Genomic DNA, 16964 nt, shown 5'->3' on the forward strand with positions numbered 1-16964 from the left:
CTCTCAGAGCACCTCCTTAGCAAATGTACCACTGGACCCTTGTTAGAATGATGTTCTTGATTTTTTAAAATTTATTTTTGTCTCTTGAATATTCTTGATTCAGGAATGTTCTTGATTTTAAAGGGAGGGTGTGAGGTAGTTGTTGTCTAGTTGTCTAGATATCCTCCACCTGAGAACGCTGTCTGGTGTCATAGAAACAGCAATGGCATTGGGATCAAAAGACAAACTTTCCAGCCCCAGCTCTGCCTCTCTTTAGCAGTCTCCTGACCTATACAAGGTTCAGTTTTCCCACCATTTAAGGGAAACCAATACCACTGTTTTATTCACAGCACTCTTGTGGGAATCACAGGAGACAGGGCACGGGAGAGCCTTTGGGGAACTGTGGATGTTAGTCCCTGTCGTCATCAGTCTTTCCATAGTGGAGCCTGGGCTACTCTGAAATAGAAGCACCTCTCCTTCCTTTGGACCCCTGGAGCACTGTGTTCTACAGTTCTTAGCTCTTCTTCTGTGTGCATTATTTGTATGTCTTATCCTTGGTGGTCAACCACTTCAAGGTGAGAGACTGGGGTGGTGGTTCCTTTTTTTTATTTTTTAATCTCCCCTGCCCCATCTTTCTCTTTCCCACTTCCTATGTTGACTGACAAAATCTTCGTATTTCCCAGAGTACCAGAGTTTTTCTGTGAGAGGCTAGGTCAGTGTTTCTCCCCAAGCAGAGGCTAAGAAGTACCTGATGCAGTCATTTATTTTCAGAATGTGTGTAGCTTGCCTCCAGCGGATTGCCTGGGAAGCTGGAGATGTGCTTCAGGGGAAAGGTGGTCCATCCACTTTTCCTGAACAGGCTGTGCATGCAGCCTTGACATAGGCAACTCTGCAGGAGCATGAAAGAACTGAAGATACAGTATTCGACTTCCAATATTTCCAATCACTTTAGAGACAGGATGACGATGGTTTAGAAGAGCCAGGGGCTGACTAAGGAGCACATGTAAAACAGTAATGTTCAGTATAGACTTTAGTTTCTGATTTGAAACATTTTCTAAAAAATCATGTATCTTTAAAAAATTGGAAGCAACTCAGTGTTTGCTGGAGATGAGGCATAGAGTGTGGTGGAAGGGAGGGATGACAAAGGGGCAGGCAGAGACTTTGAGGGATGAGGGGTGTGCACATCACCTTGCTGGTGGGGACTGTTTCATGGTTGGATACATGTGTGAAAGCATATCAAATTGCATGCTTTAAATATGTGCAGTTTCCTGTGTATCAAGTATACCTCAATAAAGTAGTTAAAAATGGTATACCTTTATTATGCTGAAAGAAGGGAAAATTTGGAAAGGAGATGTTTTTCTGTAGAAGATAGCTTCTAGAAAGGAAAATCAAACACAGTCTAAGTTATTCTCTGTTTTGTTCTCCTCCCTCCACAGATGTCTTGTTGTTTTGGGTCCTCTTATCTAAAATTTCACAATATGTGAAAGTAGCCTGAACTCTAAAGGTAGTAGTTGTGGTTTTGGGAAACTGTGTGTTCGTACTGCCTCTGTAAATGGAACACAAGCCTCTCCTACCCTCTGGGGAGCTTGTCACTTAGTACAGTTTTTTAGGAACTCCTAAGAAGTTTAAGTTCTGGCCACAGGTCCCAGAGTTAAGGATGTTGTCAACTCTGCTACTCATTTGAAAAATGTCTTGTGGAACCTATAGCCGCAGAAAGAGCTTTGCTTCTCTGGGTGAAAACAACATGCATTATCATTTCTAATAACTTTAATGGATGCTGCTTCTTTCTTCCTTTTGGCCCCCAAGATACTCAGAGATAAACTTGAAACTCAACTATAGGTGGGGGAAGGGGGAAGGGATAGCTTTAGGAAATATACCTAATGCTAAATGACGAGTTAATGGGTGTAGCACACCAGCATGGCACATGTATACATATGTAACTAACCTGCACATTGTGCACATGTACCCTAAAACTTAAAGTATTATGATAATAATAAAAAAAAAAGAAACTCAACTATAACAAGCATGGTCTGCATACTTGTGTGTATATTTTCGCTGGTCTCAAATTTCTATTTATTTATAGTTTTCTGGCTTACAGTCTATATTTGTGTAATATTTATATGGTTTTATATGGTTCTTGATGGAAATCCCCTAAAATCCTTTTCGTAGCGAGTCAGAGAATGAAATCTGTGGTTTAATCCACTGGCTTTTCTTTAGGCAAGAGACAGCTGTGCTAGAAGAATCGAGGATTATAATAAATTTGAAAAACCAGAACAGTTCTTCAGGTAAGCATGATCTGTACTCCTGACCTTAGGAATTGACTCTAGGTCCCAGATTTTGAATTTCTTATGAGCATAATCATCTACTTAAAAAAATCACTTAATTAACAGTGATTATTGAGTATCTGCATCTCCTCCAAGAAATAAAATGCCATATACATGACACACACACACACACACACACACACACACTCTTGATAGTCCTACAGATGACTTATCACTCCCCACCCCCCGACTTCCTGCCTTTTCATTCATACATTGGGGTTGGGATCTCTGCTACCACAGGAGCTGTTGCAGAGAAAAAGATTTTTAAAATACTATATTATGTAAATTAGTACAACCATTATGGAAAACAGTATGGAATTTCTTCAAAAAACTAAAAATGGAACTATCGTATGATCAAGCAATCTCACTACTGAGTATATATCCAAAGAAATTGAAATTGGTATATCGAAGAGATAGCTGCACTGCCATGTTCATTGCAGCATCATTCATAATAGCCAAGATAGAGAATCAACCTAAGTGTCCATTAATGGATGAAGGAATAAAGAAAATGTGGTGCATATACACACAATGGAATACTATTCAACCTTGAAAAAAAGGAAGGAAACCCTGTCATTTGAGACAACATGGGCAAACCTGGCAGATGTTATGTTAAGTTAAATAAGCCAATAACAGAAAGACAAATACTGTGTGATTTCACTTGCATGTGGAATCTAAAAGAGTTAAACTCATAGAAACAGAGAGTAGAATGGTGGTTACCAGGGCTGGGGGTTGGGGTGGAGGGCAGGTGGAGGTGAAGTTAGTCAAATGTACAAAATCTCAGACAGGAGAAATAAGTTTTGAGATCTATTGTACAGCATGGTAACTGTAGTAGTTAATAATAATGTTTACTTCAAAATTGCTGAATAAATCCAAATGTTCACACCACAAAAATATAAGTACACGAGGTGATGGATATGTTAGTTAGCTTGAGTTAGCTAGCTAACTAACCATAGGTATAAGCATAGGTATAAGCATATAAAAATACCACATTTTATCCCCTAAATAGATACAATTATTATTTATCAGTAAGAAATAATAATATAACATAAATACTATATTGTTTCAAAATAGAGGGAAGAAAACATGCAAATAGTCCTAATGGATTTTTTTTTTTTTTTTTAGTCTCCAGGTTGGCTTCCAGACAAGGCTGTATGGTGGCCCAGACTGGTTGAATTTTTTCACTTAACTTTTTGTTGATCTGCCTTAATTTCCAATAACTAGAGATTCTGATAAGAACTTTAAGAATAGGAATACTTCTGAGAATCTTAAGATGTTATTAGCCATATATAAGTAACCATATATTTTATAAAAGCATTTTTCTCTTCACAATAGCTGGAAGTGGAACATCCTAGAGAATAATTCATTTTTGAAAAATAGAATGTCTTAGGGGAGAACTGGCCTGCTAAGTATTACAGGGGAGGACTCAGGACAAAATCAAGTTATCAGATACCTGGGGCTTAGAAAGCAAGGAGTTAGAAGGTAGAAGAGGCTTACAGAAAGGAGGAAAGAAGATGCTGGAGGCCCTCTTTCATCTATTATAGAACATTTTCTATGGCTGGCCTGTATTCAGAGAAGGATACCTATCTTGCTGCTTTCTGCACCAAATAGTTCCAAGATTCAAAATTCAAGCTAGTGCTCTTAGTGAATAGTTTGGTTATATTACGGGTTAAATGGGTTTTCCTATAAAGCTAGCCACCATTTATGGTATTTAGATCTACCACTTAGGAAGATTTCAGTCACATTCATGATTTTCAGGTTGTCCTCTCTCAGAACCCTGGTGTCATAAACTGTAATAGTTGTAGGAATTGTTGTAGTGGATATAGCAGTAATATTTTCTATGGAAAAATATAGAAGTTAATATATGCCAGGTACTGTTTCAGTTATGGACACTCATTTAAATATATGAAGTAGATGCTATTATAATCCCCAATTACAGATGAGGAAACTGAGAGACAGAAAAGTTAAATAACCTCCCAAGGTCATGTAGCTACTAAGTAGCAAAGCCTTGATTTGAACCTGCACTCTCTAGATCCCATTTAGGCTCTTAACTGCTATACTGTCTTAACTGGATTGAGGTTTTCCATAAAATTAAAGTTTCCCCTGAATCCACAGAAAATGTTAACAATATATAGAATTTCCTGGATTTAATTTTTTTCTGTCTCAAATCTTTGTATCTAGGATCACAGATAACTGAAGATTGAACAAGTTGCAAATTTCTTAATAGTCACATATGTATCATTATATACTGAGAGTTTAGCCAGACAACCCACCATAAATTGCTAATGAAGCTTAATAATTTATAGTGAAAAAACAAAAATAGAATTGCAAACCATAAGCAACTCAAGACATGCATGGGGGATTATGCATCCTTCCCCCAGTTTACAGAAATTGCAACCATCAGCATATGTGTTCCACAACAGTGCCAGGCATTGTGTGGCAATCAGACTTCTTATCTAGAAACTCTAGAAATGTACTACTTTTAGTAATCCTGAATAACTTACTTAATAAGCTATATTACTTAAGCTATATTATGCACAAATATAAAGCTAGAAAACAAAAGGTGAACTTGGACTTCCTCTATCCTTTATAACAATGGAAGGACCTGTGCTTTGCTGGATTGGTTTGCTGTTCAGATGGAAACCCCTTGTGGTCCATTCAGTGGGCTGTGGGCGATAGTTTGAGAATCCTGCTTTAAAGGAAGAATACAGTTCATACATTTTATTAAAGACAGTCTGCTAAAGTGATGGAGCTGGAATTTTCTCAGTGAGAGCACTGTATAACAGGGTTTTCTGTTTTCCTTTTTTCATAACAAATAGTACTTCTCACTTAAAAACAATTGTTCCTTACAATGATGTCTGGGATTTGCTTCAAAATAATCCTGTGGGTAAAGAGTTGGGAATGAGTTGGGGAATAGGTGGAAGAAGTGGGATGAGGGGCAGATAATTGTCAAAGCGAGTGACATGGGGCTTCATGATACTGTTTTCTCTACTTTTCTATATCTTTGAAAATAAAAAGTTAACAGCAACAACAAAAACCTTCCTTGACTACTATCCTACCTACTTCATTTCTCTGCTCTTGTTCACAGCAGAGCTTCTAAAAGGAACTCTCTGTATATCTCATTTGTACATCCTCATCCTCCATTATTTAAGCAACCCATTCACTTGGCTGTCCTCCCCACCAGCCAACTGAAATTACCTTTTTAAGGGTCCCCACCAATCACCATCTTGACATATGGGGTGGTTAATTCTCTCTTATGTTACTTGACTTTCAGCAGCATTTGATGCAGTAGGTCACTTTTTGTTTCTTGGAGCATTTTCTTTTATTGGCTCATGTGCACCCACACGTTGTCATTTCTTCTGCATCTTGCTGGTTTCCAACAGCTGACCTCTAGCTGTTGGAAAGCCTCCAATGCTTCATCCTTGGGTTTCTCTGTACTCTTTCTGAGTAATCTCATTGGGTCCCATTGCTTTAAATACCTTCTGGTTGCTAACTTAACATCTGTAGCCCTGACTTCCAGACTTGAATCTGAGAGGCATCTCAAATTTAATGTATCCAAATCATAACTCTTAATCCCAGCCTTCCTTTCTTCCTTTCTTCCTCACCTCTTGGTACCCCCATCTCAGTCAATAACACTGTTATATATCTGGCTGCTAGAGCCCCGAACCTTAGGCATCACCCTTGATTGCTCTTTTTCCCTCATATCCCACATCCAGCCTATCACTATGACCTATTGTCATATCTCCAAATTTACCTGAATTCATCTACTTTCCTCTCCTCTCCTGCTACCATCCCAGTCCGAACCTCTGACATCTCTCACTGGACTTCCATATCACCTCCTAATCCATCTCTGCTTCTGTGTTTGCCCCTGGCAGTCCATGGAGAGACCAGCCAGAGTGGTCTCTTTAAACTGAAGTGCCACTCCCCCACTTAAACTCACCCATTGGCATCCCATAGCACTTAGAAGGAAAGCCGAACTCCTTTGTGATGTACCTGCTGCCTATGTCTGCCCCACCCTGCCAGGACTCACTACTGCAGTCACACAGATCCCTTTTCTGTTCTTCAAATATACCAAGTGGGAGTCTTACCTCAAAGCCTTTGCAGTTCTCTTCCCTCTCCCTGCTATACAGATCACCATAAGGCTGGCTTCCTCTTACTACCTAGGTTTCGTCTTAAGTCACCTCCCTAGAGAGGTTTGACCTGACCACCCTATGTAAAGTATTCATATAACCCCAGGCCACACTCTATCTCATAGCCCTTTTTATTTTAATTTATGTAAAGCATTTGTGTTTATGTATTATTTTTTTGCCCCTACCTATAAAGTCCAGAAGAGCAGGTACCTTGTTTGTCTTGTTCAGTGCTGTATCCCTGGCACCGAGAACAATGTCTGGAACATATAGAAGGTTAATATTTATTGCATGAATAAACAAATGAATTACTTTGTTTGCGATTTAGGATCAAGGAACTTTTTCCCAAAGGCTAATCTGTGCAGTTTTACCCCACGCTTCTTCCCCATCCCTAAGTTCCTGCTCATCTGGACTGTGTGCTTGCAAACTGTGTAAAGACTTGTTCAACATTCTTAAATAGGTTAAAGAAGTACTGCACTTTGGGCTCTTTGTCATTTTCAAGTCACATTCTATCTTGGGCACCATCCGGAGGGGTCTTGTCCAGTTTCCTAGTTTCTCAGAAAGGAATATTTCATGGCTGCTCGCACGTCCTCTTCTCTTACAGTATTTGGACTTTACACCACTCATTGGCAGAGCCAAGGCCTACCCCATCTGAGCAAAGAGCAACAGAGATCTGTTGGCTCCGTTCACTCCTTTGCTCTAAGACTCACTTGTTTCTTCTTATCTTTTCCCAACTATTTTTAGTTGTCAAATTGCTCCTTTCTTTCCCTTTCCCATCTATTTTTCTTTTCCTGTGGAAAACAACCCATATATTTCTAGTTTAGTCAGATTAGCTGCTAGGAAGGCCCTTTCTCAAGCTTATTTATATAACGAAAAGCTATACCCAAATCCTAATTTAATGTGACAATTGAGCAGCCTCTTGTAAAATAGCTAGAACAAGGGCAAGGATATTAATTTGGCTCTTGGACTGAGACACACCAGGGATGTCCCAGGGATTTGAACAATTTCTAATCTTCTCAGAGGAGGGCATAAGGAAATTCCTAACCAAGGTGAAATCTTTTGTCACATCCTAGAGTAGATAAGTACTTCAAGAATCTTCTAGACTGGGGATAAGTTGGAATCGCTAAATATTATCTACTTATCTAATGCATGTAATAATAGCTATCTATGTCTATTTTATCAAGTGGCTGGGAGGATAAGTTTGGTTTTTTTTTCAAGGACTTTTGAGCTTTTTCTTCAGGTAATATATCTTAAGGGAACACTTTATATAAAGCTAAGCCATTGGGAAATTTTTTCTGCCATAGCCAACAGTTTTGTAATTAACATTCCTTTGCATGGTATAAATACAAATCTGTTCTTTTGTCAGGATCATTCTTTATGAACTACCATATAAAAGTCATCTGGGCTGGGCACGATGGCTCACACCTGTAATCCCAGCAATTTGGGAGGCCAAGGCAGGTGGATCACCTGAGATCAGGAATTCAAGACCAGCCTGGGCAACATGGTGAAACCCTATCTCTACTAAAAATACAAAAATTAGCAGGGCATGGTGGTGGGCACTTGTAATCCCAGCTACTTGAGAGGCTGAGGCAGGAGAATCACTTGAACCCAGGAGGCAGAGGGTGCAGTGAGCCGAGATCACGCCACTGTACTCCAGCAGGGTGACGAGCGAAACGGTGTCAAAAAAAAAAAAAAAGCCATCTGGATAATACATATTCTTTATTAGTATTAAGTATTTACTTTTAGATCAATGAAAACATTTCTATGGGGCTAGACTTTTCCTTGTCAAGATTATAATTTTTCTTATGAGTTTTTACCTGAAACCCCTATTTTCTAAGACCCCATGGTTAATGAGTCTCTTTGGCATTAATCATTTCAATTTTGCTGGTTCTGATGACCCTGTGCTATCTATTAGAGCTCTAACCCTTTGCAAACCTCTCTTCTGCCCTTGGCAGTGTCTCACGTGCTCATGTGCATCTTAGGCTGGAGATCACGTGGCACATCCTGGTACCACCTCTGCTGCTTTCACTGGCCACTGTTGCATCTGTTTGGTGCAGCTGCTTCCTCCACTGGGACCAACCCCTCCTCTTCCTTACAAATATTCGGAGGTGGGGTAAATGGAAATGCTATCATTAGAACATCTGGCATCAGAATTTGCTTTATGAAGAAAATAATCTTGGGGGAAAACACTTTGATGAGTGCTTGAGGAAGAAAAGGAAACCCCAAAGGCCTGGGTATTGGGAGAGCTGCTTTGTGTAAGCCAAGGGCAAGCATTTACTGGTTGCTTTGAGAGTGAGGGGAACACATGAGAGAAAGAAAGAGAGGGGAGGGTGGAAGAATGGCAGGCATCAACTAAATGGCATAAAATTGTGGGGAGGGTCTTGATGCACCTGTTCCTCATGGTCTCCAGACTTTTCTGTGAAGTACAGCATGTAGTGTGGAGTGGATTTCAGGGGGTGAACTTGGAGATGCATTCATTCACATCACAGTCAGTGCAGGTAGTGTAGAGACAACAGTCATGGGAAAGGGAGCCCAGGAATGAAGGAGGCCCTGAGAACATCATCCCTCACCAAAATGTTAAGAAGGGTTTTGGGTTTCCAGAAGCTATAGAGTTGGTGGCAGTTTGAGCCAATTTTTTCCTACATCTTGAAGGGCAATAAGAATCCCACATAATGTCTGGGCCACATCTTGGTGGTACCTGGTATAACTTTGCCAAAAGAATTTTAAAACCACCGCAATAGGTAACTCAACTGCTGGTACTGTATTTTATGTGTGCTTGGTATGTTTATATGTCTTTAATTCTATTACAATTTTTTTATTGCACAGAGAACATTGTAACAATGCATAATTATATATCAATAGCAATATTAAAAATAAAGACAAAAGGACACATTCAGCCAAATGTGCCTTCAGTGTCTGGCAGGCAAGTATGGCGTAGAAAGGGCAATAAGAGGCAGTTCCTGCCTTTAGGGGGCTTCCAGGATCGAGCCTGCAGTCCCAGCACCCTATTGAATCAGCTGTTTCTGTTTTTCCATTTTAGTTGTGTCACTCAGGCTTTGGGTGATTTATTAAGAGAACCAATAAGATTTTGCTCAAGATTGGAAACAATCTCTTTCCACATCATTTAAGCCTCAGTTGAAGCTTCATTTTCCTCCTTCAGCTTCACCTGAGACTCCTTCTGGCAAAATCCCGCTGCTCCTCCTTGATCCTGTAGCTTTCTCTGTTTTAACCCTTGCAACATGATTTATAATTCGTGGGATGACTTTTTCTTTGTTTCCCAGGAAATGATACCTTTCTTGAAGGCAGGAAACTGTGTTTTGTCTGTATTTTGTGAATCCCCACAAATATTTGCTGGATGAATGTTCTTGGGGACACTGCCCTAGATGTAGTAGAAGCAGAAGTATTTCTCGGTTTTTGTGTTTTTTTCTGGAATGAAGGGTAAGGTGAAGGGTTATAGACAGAAATAAGACTGATTGAGTCATAATTGCACCTTTGTCAGTCACTCTTGTAAGAATTTTACATATGTTACACTTCACTCAGTCCTTATAACAACCCTATGAGATAGCAATTATCAGCTCCTCCCTCCTCTCCATTTTAATCATGACCTCTCAGAAACAGAGAGGTCAAGTGACTTACTCAAAGTCACAGCTAGTAGGTGGCAGTTAGATCTGAACTGAAATAGGCTCCAGAGACTGGGCTCTTGACCATTATTCTTCCTCTCCAAGGTTGGAAGAGACTGAGAGACCTCGGCTCCTGAACACCTGGAACTGCCAAGCCACAGCTGTTACTATTACTGTACTGTTACTAAAGAGCCAAACCAAACCACATGGCTGGCTCCTTTGGCAAGAACTTCCCCTCCAGATGTGCCTCTACTTAGCACTCTGATAGTGAGCACAGGTGAGTCCGAGGAAAGCAGGCCAAGAAGTGCTGATGAGTTTCTCTCTGAGGCCCAGGGATACCCAGCCATGCCAACAACCAGCCCTCCCATGCCAGTCCACGCCCTGTAGCCTGGCTCTCTTACTGCTTTAGGAGCCCTGGGCTCTCTTACACCTGTGTGGAAGAGGGAGGGACTCCCAGGAACAGAATTAGGAGTGGGGGAAGGGAGGAGAAGAAGGGAGGGAAGAGGGGGAGGGGAGAAAGGACATGCATTTCTACCAGGGTAACTTTGGTTTCCTTATATTAATATAAGGGACTTGAACTGTGTTATTCTTTCTCAAATTGGGATTTAAGGGCCCAAGGAATCCAAAAATTCTATGAGAACTAGGTATTTTTATGTAAATGATTAACTAAAACAACGAATGTAACCTTATTCTGGATCATCTTCCAATGGAGTCCTGCCTCTTGATTTTACTTTCTGAGGTTATGTTTGTGACTGTGATGCATGCAAATGTCAGTCACCTACAGTGGCCACATTCAGACAATTTGAAATGCATTTTATATTGTAACCCAGCACACACATACATGTAAATAGAAATGCACCAGGAGTTTCCTAAAGTATTGCTCACCCTTTCTGCATAGGGAGTACCCTCTTGTCACCTCTCTTCTATTCCCAGGTAGTCATGACCCACTATCAGATTACAACCTTCAATAAAAAGATCATAGCATGTAACTGTAAGCATGATCAGTCTGCCGTTTTCTTTTGCAGTGGAAATGTTCCATTGAAAGACATTTTATAGAATACAGCTTTACCACCCTAAGTTGTTTAACAAACTGAATCTTTGACTTGAGATCATGAGAACAAAATAAAGATATGAAATAATGACTGTTTTATTCTGAATTGCTGAAAAAATACCCAGATAGTTTAAAGCTGTAAATCAGAACAGGGCGAATCAGAGTCTCATTGCTGTAGGGGTATAGACAGAAATAAGACTGATAGAGTAGTAATTGCAGCTATACAATTATTTGCATCAAAACAACCTATATCAAAGTAGCTGTGTTATTTACTTTGTAAGCAGATATAGTGCATGGATCTCATCTCTGAATATGCCAGCTTAAAATTCATTAGCAGAAAATGTGGTAAGTGTACCATGATGACTTACTTTTTCATTAACTTAACATTTGGGATACACTGTATTAGGTTTCTCCAGAGGAACAGACTTGATAGTAGATAGATGATATAATATTAATAGATAGATTGACACAGAGAGAGTAACAGATAGGTAGATAAATATAGATATGAAATTTATTGTAGGTATTGGCTCACATAATTTTCGAGGCTGAGAAGTTGTGTACAAGATGCAGAATCAGGAAAGCTGGTGGTGTAATTCAGTATGTGTGTGTGTCGGGGTAGGGACTGGGGGTGTATAGGGTGGATATAGTATACATCCCAGTCAGTGTTGGAATGTCCAAGAAGAGTGCTGTTGCCCAAATGCAGGAGAGGATGGATGTTCCAGCTCAAGAGGAGAGAAAATTCACCCTTCCTTGCTTTTTTGTTCTATTTGGGCCCTCTACAGACTGGATGGTACCCACCTACATTGGCAAGTGATATGGTTTGATTCTGTGTCTCCATCCAAATCTCATCTCGAATTGTAATCCCCATGTGTTAGGGAGGGACCTGGTGGGAGATGACTGGATCATGGGGATGGTTCCCCCATGTTGTTCTTGTGATAATGAGTGAGTTCTCACAAGATCTGATGGTTTAAAAGTATGGCACTTACTCCTGCTCTCTCTCTCTCTCTCTGGCCACTATGGAAGATCTGCCCCTTGCTTCCCCTTTGCCTTCTGTCATGATTGTAAATTTCCTGACATGCATACTGTGAGTCAATTAAACCTCTTTTCTTCATAACTTACCCAGTCTCAGGTAGTATCTCACAGAGTATAGCTGTGTGAGAATGGACTAATACAGTGAGGTTGATCTTTACTCAATCTGTTGATTCAAATGCTACTCTCTTATGAAAATACCCTCAGAGACACATCTGAAAATAATGTTTTGCCAGCTATCTGGGCACCCCTTAAGCCCAGTCAAGTTGACACACAAAATTAACCATCACATACACTATTAAAGTGGCTGAATCATTTATTCTGGATTAGGGTGATTTTATCATTGTGGTGGTGGTTAATACACTTTTCTGTTTGCTATATTTCCTGTAAGCTAGTCGTTGAATCTAGAGGCTTGATTAGATTCAGGTTAGATATTTCAGGCAAGAATATCTTTTATTGGTGGTGCTGTAGACTTTCAACCATACCACATCAGGAGGTACATAAAGCCTGTCAGTCCCATGTGTAATGATCATAGATTGATTGGAGGTTTTGACATTTTCACCTTGATCTTTCCATTATAAAGTTCCTTATCAACCTTTCACAATGGTTTAATGTTTATTGATAACTGCCAAATTCCAGTACTTCATGAGGTGGAAGCAAAATGGTGGTTTCCTAATTCCTACATTCTTCTGCATTTATTAGCTGGTATTGATCTCTGAAGAACTTTCCCTCCTTAACTATTTGATTGGCCTTAGATGTAGTTCTTAGGCCCTATTTTATTTTATTTTTATCTATTTTTTTGAGACGCAGTCTCACTGTGTTGCCCAGGCTGGAGTGCAGTGGTATGATCTCAGCTCACTGCAACCTCCACCTCCTGGGTTCAAGTGATTCTCCAGCCTCAGCCTTCTGAGTAGCTGGGGTTACAAGCACCCACCACCATGCCTGGCTAATTTTTGTATTTTTAGTAGAAATGGAGTTTCACTATGTTGGCCAGGCTGGTCTTGAACTCCTGACCTCAGGTGATCCGCCTGCCTCAGCCTCCCAAAGTGCTGGGATTACAGGCATGAGCCACAGTGCCTGGCCTTTAAAAAATGTTTATTTAAATAGTTTTGGGGGTACAGGTGGTTTTTGGTTACATGGATAAGTTCTTTAGTGGTGATTTCTGAGATTTTAGTGCCCCCGTCACTTGAGCAGGGTACACTGTATCCAGTATGTTGTCTTTTATACCTCACCCCCTCCCATCCGGCCACAACAAGTCCCCAAAGTCCATTACATCATTCTTATGAATCCTCATAGCTTAGCTCCCACTTATAAGTGAGAACATACAATATTTGTTTTCCATTCTTGAGTTACTTCACTTAGAATAATGGCCTCCTGCTCCATCCAAGTTGCCACAAAACACATTATTTCATTCCTTTTTATGGCTGAGTGGTATTCCATGGCATATATACACCATGTTTTCTTTATCCATTCGTTGGTTGATGGGCACTTAGGCTGGTTCCATATCTTTGCACTTGTGAATTGTGCTGCTGTAAACATGCATGTGCACGTGTCTTTTTCATATGACTTCTTTTCCTCTGGGTAGGAACCCAGTAGTGGGATTGCTGGATTGAATGGTACTTCTACTTTTAGTTCTTTAAGGAATCTCTATACGTTTTCCATAGTGGTTTTACTGATTTACATTCCCACCAACAGGGTAAAAGTGTTTCCTTTTAACCACACCCATGCCCACATCTATTGTTTTTTGACTTTATAATTATGTCTTAGGCTGTATTTTAAATCAGGGCTCTCTGAGCTTGATCTCATATCAGCCATCATCATATCAGTGTGAAAACAGACTAGAACCAGGTATCAGTGATGCAGCAGCCAGGAGAATTTCTGGGCCAGGCCACAAGCTGCATATCCCAATGGCCAACTGGTCATGGCTACTTCCTTTTTCTCATCTAGTGCAAGCTCAAGAGGTGTGGGATGGGACAATATTCCACTGTTCTGCAGGTAAATGTATCTTTGTGGGGCCTCTGAATGTCCTCTTCGGTCTGCTAGTCTCTTGACAAGGGGGGAAAACACTATCCAGACCTTTTCTCTGGGAGGCCATTTGTTTTCCTGTAATCTGTAGAAGAAACCAAGGTACTTTTGTGGGTGCAGCATCTCAGTTACTGGGGGAGCTTCTCAGTGTGAGCTCTGAATGCTTCAGGACGTCTTCCAATAGCCAGCCTTTCCTCTGTATAAAAGGTTTCTCTGGAGTAATGGAGATAGCATGTGTGCAAGTAGGCAGGAGCTCCCCTTAGTGTCAGCTTGAGAGCAAGGAAGGGAGAGGAGAGCTATGCCTCTGAAACAATACCATTTTGCCCCCAATGCCAGTTTTATTTCAGAGATAAAATGCCATGCTTCAGAGCCATCAATGATAATTGTTTGAGATTGATGACCTTCGGAAGTTGACAGAATACTAACTTCTGGGAGAAGACTAGAGTAGATCAGGATGATTTCTTGGTATACTCTCAGCTGTTTCCCACCATGTGTTTCCTCTTCTTTCTGATATACAGCCAAAATACATTTCCCAGTCTGCCTTGCAGTTAAGGGAAACTGAGGTCTTGTCAATGGAATATGAATAGAGAAATGTGTACCACTTCCAGGCCTGGCCCATGAAAACCTCCCATATGCTCTCTCTCTTTCATCTTCCTTTTCCCTTCAGGCTGGCTGGAGGGGAGGCAGCTCCTGGGAGAGATTTGGAAGTTGGCAGAGCTGCTATTAAGCTGGGTTCCTGAATGATGGCAAGAAAGAGGCCCACTCCTCTATCATATTCACCTGCCAAGTATTGTTTGTGAGCAAGAAAAAAAATATCTACTGTAGTTGAGGCCATCTTAAATACAGTTTCTCTTTTAAAGCCATTCCACGTCCACCATTTGGCATTAAGCGTCTTTAAAAAAAACTGTGAGTGCCCTCCCTTGCCAGTAAGCTGTTAGCAAGTCTTAACTCGGGAGATCTGTCTCTCCTGGCATTCTGAGAAGCAGAAGTCTCAAATTACTTCCAGCTGAAATGGAAAAGAAACAAAACAAAACAGAAACTCATCTGTGGTAGGCAGACTAATGTCCCTCCCACCGAGATGTTCATGCCTGAGTCCTTAGAAGCTGCAAATATGTTACCTCCATGGCAAAGGGGACTTTGCAGGTGTGATTAAGGGTACTGATCTTGAGATTGGGAGATTATTCTGGATTATCTAGATGGGCCCCACCTAATCACAAGAAAACATTGGAAAAGGGAGGAAAAGAGTGGATCAGACGGATGCGATGTGATGATTTGACCCACTGTTGCTGTCTTTGAAGATGGTGGCAAGGCCTTGGAGCTAAGGAATACAGTCTCTAGAAGCTGGAATAAACAAGGCAATGCAATCCCCTTAGAGCCTCCAAAAGGGAGCACAGGTCTCAGAACTGTTAAGATAATAAATTTGTACTGTTTGAAGTCATTAACATTTGTGGCCATTTGTCATGGCAGTAGTAGAAAACTAATACACCATCCCATACAAAACACTTAAATGAAAAAAAAAAAATACATACATCTGTAGAGTAGGCACATTTGTAGGTTCTTAATGCCTATCATCCTTATCTGGAAACTTGGGTGTTTAATGCATTTTGGCAAGTGTGATGCCAGTGAGGATGTTCCTTGGTAGCTTAAATATATCCAGGCTATTGCAGTGATGCCTGACATTGAAGGGAAAATGCACACATTTAGTCAGTCACATGTATGATTTCAAATATCTGGATTTTGGAATTGTATAACCAGGTATATACCAGCTACATCTGAGGGGAAATTTTCCGTTTTCATCCAGATGCTCTGGTAAGTGCTGACATACCCAGACTATGAGAGATTTGGATGAAACTAAAGAAGTCCCCAAGTCTCAGGAGAACAATGAAATGTAGTGCGGGGTGTCTGCCGGAGTCATGGTGTACTCATCAGAATGAGCTGCTGAACACTGTGGTCAGGCCCTTGGCTAGTGACACCATTAAGATTTTGTTTCCTTCTAAATCATCACCCCTCCTCTACTGTTGAAATGTGGCTGTTTCATCTCTCCATTAGAGTCCTTCCAATTTACACCAAGCAAAACAGTTGGAAAATAAAACTTCATGGCCAGGCAGTGGGTAGGAGTGAGAGGGAGGAGGAAAGGATGTAGACACATAATTCAGAATCAAACATTGAATGAAGGACTCCTCGATTCAGACCTCATCTCACTTTGCCCATGGACTCAGTGTCTGACCTTGCATTACCCTCCCTGATCTTAACTTCCCAGAACTCTGACAGATGATTAATAATACCTGCTATACAAAGGGGGTGAGAACTAATAAATGGTAGTTAAGGATGATGAGTAAGCCGAGTATAATAGCTACTGCTTTCAAGATTTCTCAGAATCCATTAGAGTTTCTATTGTTTTAATGACTGTGATGAGTTCAGTAAGTCATTTCTGAGTTAGGCACCACTTATCTTTGTGTACTGAATATTCTTAAAGCCACAGTTACTTCCTTGCTGGGGTTATAAAGCAATTCTGAAGACCAAATCATGTTGCCTTTGTACATATCCATTGAGGTTTCTCTCTCTTACTCTACATGGAAATCCTGTAATACAGATTTCAGCCTTACACTGAGTAAATATATATTTCTGAGTCTTTTTTTCTTAATATATATGTGAGAAAACTCTAAAGTAAGAATAAATGGAAAATCATTAGAAGAAGTATAGAAATTACTTTGAAAGGGTATATACAGTCTAATTCATTTATTTTTATTTTAGAAATTTGAATGAATTATTTCAATAAATGTATATAAAAGATTTTACATTACGTTATACT

The 16964-nt window shown here is 40.3% G+C and overlaps 1 protein-coding gene across 5 annotated transcripts in view; it reads left to right on the forward strand.

Annotated features, from left to right (window-relative positions):
* CRADD (CASP2 and RIPK1 domain containing adaptor with death domain) overlaps window positions 1–16964 on the forward strand; it is a 373889-nt gene that overhangs the window by 110848 nt on the left and 246077 nt on the right. The window contains exon 3 of one of the 5 annotated variants that reach the window (XM_063593568.1): window positions 10153–10922. The exons of the other annotated variants lie outside the window; for them this stretch is intronic. Within the exon in view, the coding sequence (XP_063449638.1) occupies window positions 10153–10184 (32 nt within the window). The 3' untranslated portion in view covers window positions 10185–10922. Of the gene's footprint in view, window positions 1–10152; window positions 10923–16964 lie in introns of those variants that run through there. 5 annotated transcript variants of the gene reach the window in all.

The sequence above is a fragment of the Pan paniscus genome, chromosome 10 (genome assembly GCF_029289425.2).
Source record: "Pan paniscus chromosome 10, NHGRI_mPanPan1-v2.0_pri, whole genome shotgun sequence".
Classification (NCBI taxonomy): Eukaryota; Metazoa; Chordata; class Mammalia; order Primates; family Hominidae; genus Pan; species Pan paniscus.